At 33.1% G+C, this 4,815-nt stretch overlaps 1 protein-coding gene across 1 annotated transcript in view; it reads left to right on the top strand.

The window, feature by feature from the left end:
• LOC106882219 (splicing factor 1) overlaps nucleotides 1–4,815 on the top strand; it is a 47,676-nt gene that overhangs the window by 14,630 nt on the left and 28,231 nt on the right. Inside the window, exon 3 of the mRNA XM_014932816.2 lies at nucleotides 3,269–3,344. Coding sequence (XP_014788302.1) covers nucleotides 3,269–3,344 — 76 coding nt within the window. The remainder of the gene's footprint in view (nucleotides 1–3,268; nucleotides 3,345–4,815) is intronic.

Genomic DNA, 4,815 nt, shown 5'->3' with positions numbered 1-4,815 from the left:
AGATGTCTTTTTTTTTTTAATTATTATTATTATCATTATTATTATTATTATTTTCTTAAGTTAATAATTTATAAAATGTTTTTTAAATCATTTTGTTTTTTAACAATCTAGCAATATTTTTAGTCCTGCTCAAATCGACTTTATTCAAGTTAATAATATTAAAACTTGTGTTAAAGACTATACGAATATAATTAATTTTCAGGTGATTTTCTTAACAGTAAATTTTAAAATCAGATTTTTCAGCCTTATTCCTTAAGGTAAGATGTAATTGGTGTTGTTTGCAGAGGACTGAAGCTGTTTGCTAGGACTAGGTGATCAATATAGCTTAAATTGTTATTCAGGCCAGTTTGAGGTCCAACTGAGGCTAACTCTAGTTTTTCTTTTATTTAATATGCATACAAATATATATATATATATATATATATATATATATATATATATATATATACATACATACATAGATGTATGTATTTTGTTAGATTTTAGAAAAGTAAAATATTTTAAAATCTAAATACACATAGAATGTCTGTAAACATTAAAATGCTTGATTATGATAAGTAGTAATAGATGTGTAGAGGTAGGGCATTTTATTCACAACATTTTAGGCAATTAACTTATTTATTTGCATCAACCACTCCTTGGTGAAGCTAGAATTCGAGCTATTTTTTAAGTGTTTTGAGACTGTTATTCATGATGCATCTTTGATATAGTGTTTAAAGTAATGGATTTAAGTAAACATTGAACATTTTAATTTTTGTCCTAAACTTTAGGATGTATATTTAAAGTAAGCATTTAAAAAGTCTTTTGTTGAGACCTAAACTAGTCGGATCAGTTTTCAAATGGTCTTAGATCACAAGGGAGTTGAAAAATAGTCAACAACCCAGTTGTTATTAGGGGTAAAAATTTTTGAAACTCCTTTATGAAAGCTATTAAGAAAAGTGGATATAAAACAGTGATAGATGTACAAGTTTTGTCATAAGATATTTTGTTTCTGTAGCTTGATACAACTCCAAACTGCAGTTTTCAAAATGAAATACAAGAGCTGCTCGCATACAATATGTTCTTTTTCGATTTCAGTTGGGGACTATGGTCAGTGTGGAGCATTTTCTTAAGGGTTTTAGTTGATTACCTCCACCATCATTCTATATTTTATCTAATTGCTAAGTTTGATCTATAACACATTAACCAGTTTTTAGTCGCACACATATCTATATACACATACACCCCCACCCCTATGGTGGGCTTCTACACAGGTTTTGTCTACCAAATTCCATTTTCCAGTAGTAGAATTCCATTTTCCAGTAGTAGAAGACACTTAACCAAGGTGCCACACAGTAGGATTGAACCCAGAACCATGTGGTTGGGAAGCAAGCTTCATACGACACGGCCATGCCTGTGCCTATGAACTAATGAAAAGTTCTTCCAAAATCATTTAATGCAGGCCCAGTAACTCACTCAGGTTGTCATTTTCCAGTTTTGGTTATAATTGTCAGTAGCTATTTATATTTTAGTTCACCACTTCCCTTCTAATTACGCATGCATTAATATAATGATTAGTACAACTCTTATGAGCGTAGTGTCTGTCAACCCAGGAAGACATATCTCTGTTACCCTCTGTCTATACCCTGCTTACTAGATTTGCTTTTTTTCTTTAGTAGGCACTTTAGTAGCAAATAGGACAGGTTATCATGAAGGGTACCAACCAGTTACTCTAACATTTCTCTGTTGCTACAAATAGTTACCTTTATCCTCTACAATATTCTTCTTATATCATTTCTGTCCCAGGTGAGATTTGTGTGTGTGTGATAACGGGGATGTTAAATGATGATGATGATATATGTGTATATATGTCTTGATGTGTATGTGTATATATGCGTAAGTTTACAAACAGGAGATAGTGCTCAATAAACATAACAGTTTATTTATTCACACAAGGGTGATGATTCACTGCAAATTATTGGGCAGATGCACCAAGTTAGAAACGTAGAAAAGAATCCAAGAAACCTTAATTTCAAACACACACACACACACATTTATCTTCATTATTATTGTTCAAGAAATCAATTGCTTCTTCAGTCATAACCATCATATGAAATAGGGATTCCTCCCATCTCCATTTGACAAGGTTATTTTAGGTCTAACGCCTTCAAATCCTCCTCCACTAAGCAAACTCCCTTGTTCTAGAGTCTTATATGTTGTTGATATGGTTTATCTATTTAGGGTGAAGGCCCATGGCTTAGTGGTTAGGGTATCTGGTTCACAATCGTAAGATCATAGGTTCAGTTCTCAGCGACATGTTTTGTCTTTGAGCAAGACACTTTATTTCACATTGCTCCAGTCCACTCAGCTGGCAAAACTGAGTAGTACCTGTATTTCACAAAGAGCCAGCCTTGTCACACTCTGTGTCACGCTGAATCTCCCTCAGAACTACGTTAAGGGTCCACGTGTCTGTGGAGTGCTCAGCCACTTGCACGTTAATTTCACAAGCAGGCTGTTCCACTGATTGGATCATACGTTGTAAGTGAAAGTAATAGGAGGAAACTGAGCTGAAACCTGTCTTACATTGATACCGTTTGAAAAGACTCTTTGTTTCTGCCTCATAACTTAGTGGTTGCAATGAGTAGGTCTCCAAAATAAGACCCCTCTTAATATATACTTGGGTCAGCTAGAAATCCTTTAACCCTTTAGTGTTTAAACCGGCCGTATCCGGCCCAAATGATCTACCTGTTTTATGTTAAAACTGCCCAGATTTGGTATCTCACATCAACCTATAATGTCATTCTAAAAATAGGTGACAGCATCATTGAAACCTTGAGGCTACGAAATAATGCATGATTAGCTTAAAACAATATGGATGAAGAAGTATTAAATTTGCTAGAATAATCTGAATGCTAACGGGTTAAGATGCTCCACTGATGCTACAGTGTAATGACTGAAATTAGTAAAGGACCGTATAGTTAGTTAGTTGCCTATGAAAACTAAGTTAAGATATTAATTGCAAAGTTCACCATGTTTCTCAAGAAATTGGGATTTCTTTTTTTTTTTTTAATGTATAAGTATCGTAGTGGTGTTGATTAATTGTTTGGTCGTTATGAATTTATCTAAATTTAAAGATTATAGATATCAATTAGTTCAACTGTAGTTGGAAGGGTTTTTTATTTATTTATTTATTTATTTACTTATTTATAAAGCCTCAAACTGGCCTCTAATTGATGTTGTATCTCTTTAATTGATAATACTTGCTGCTATTATAACCACTTCATTCCAGTGCACCTGCAAATCGAGGAGATAAGTCGTAGACTGCGAACAGGAGACCTGGGCATCCCACCTAACCCTGAAGACAGGTTTGATAGCGACCTGCTGCTGCTATTGAGCAGTAGTAACCTTATCATTGTTTTAACTTCTTTTTCAACAGCCAGGCATGCTAAGAGCCAGTGCAAGAAATCTCTTTCTCGCTCTCTCTTTTTTCTCTCAAATTAAAAGTTGGATGCAACATTAAAAGTTATATTTCCAAAAAAATGCACACATCTTCTGTAAAAATGTATCATTTCTTTTGATTTTTTTTTTGTGTTGATTTTTTTTTTAAACTTTAAAATAAACTATCAGTATTCCTTTCTGTATTTAAAGACACACACAAAAAAAAAGGGAGATTTTACCTTTAAGTTCAATAAACCCCTCCCCGATGACATCCAACTTTTTCAGAATTCCAATAATACATTTATTCTATTTTGTTTAAATACTTGTTCATTTTTCAGCTGGTTGTAGTTGGTGTAAATCTTTGGTAAAGTGTAGCTGCTAGGGAATCTGTCTTAGAGATATCACCTGTTTTCTTTCTGGTACCATTTATTTGATCAGTTTACCCCTTCCCCTTCTGTTCTTCTATGCCATTTATCACTGCTACTAAATCTAGTCACTATTTGTCTTCAACTAATATCTTTTATATTATTTATTCTGAGAACAAACTTATTTGTCCTATTTATGTTAAACTCAATTATTTTAATACTTTTCATTATTCAGTGATGTAAAAAAAAATACTGCTAAGATTTTATGCAACTCAGTCGATGGCTCTGGTTTTAGTCATTGCAAATCCTGCTTTTAGAAAAGTCCTAAATCATAAACATCTGTGGTTTTATGTTAATTCTGCTGTTAACATTACAAAAGGTTTACATTAGATTAGTTTTGTTGTCTTGGATAGTTTGTGATGTAATTTTCTTTTACTTCTGACATATTTCTTTACTTTTAACATCTCTAAGTGTTCTCATAACTGCTTGTTTTGCTTTTTCTTTCAAGTTCTCTGATTTCATTAGGCTTTACTCACTTACGGTGCCATTACATTGATCAGGTCTTATATAACAAAACAATTTCGTTATGTTATTCCTTCAGGTGATTTAATCAGATCTTTTTAGAGATTAACTTGTCCCTGCACTTCTGCGTCCTCCAGTCTGACAATAATGTTGATAAATCCTTAAAATAGGTACCCTTATCCTGTGTTCCATGGTTGCCACTTGTGTCCCCTGAGGCTAGAAAAATTATTCTTTCTAATATCATAGCTGCAGCTGGACTATGAGGACAACCACAAAGTTCAATAACATTTGACTGCTAGCTTTTTTTTGCTTGTTTTATTCTCTATGTATTTGTCTAAACTTTTCTGAGTCTTCAAAATGCTCCTAAAAACTCAAGGAACTTATGGAATTCAAAGAGTGTTTCTGTGCATCCTCAGTTGCTGCTCTTGTATTATTTTACACCTGTTGCTCCAAGTGGTTTGATTTTGTGTAGGTTTTGAAAACCTGAATATTTGTAAGAATTTAAAATATT

This window comes from Octopus bimaculoides, chromosome 25, assembly GCF_001194135.2.
Source record: "Octopus bimaculoides isolate UCB-OBI-ISO-001 chromosome 25, ASM119413v2, whole genome shotgun sequence".
Classification (NCBI taxonomy): domain Eukaryota; kingdom Metazoa; phylum Mollusca; class Cephalopoda; order Octopoda; family Octopodidae; genus Octopus; species Octopus bimaculoides.
Note: the sequence above shows the minus strand (reverse complement) of the source record. Positions and strands in the feature narration are given on the sequence as shown.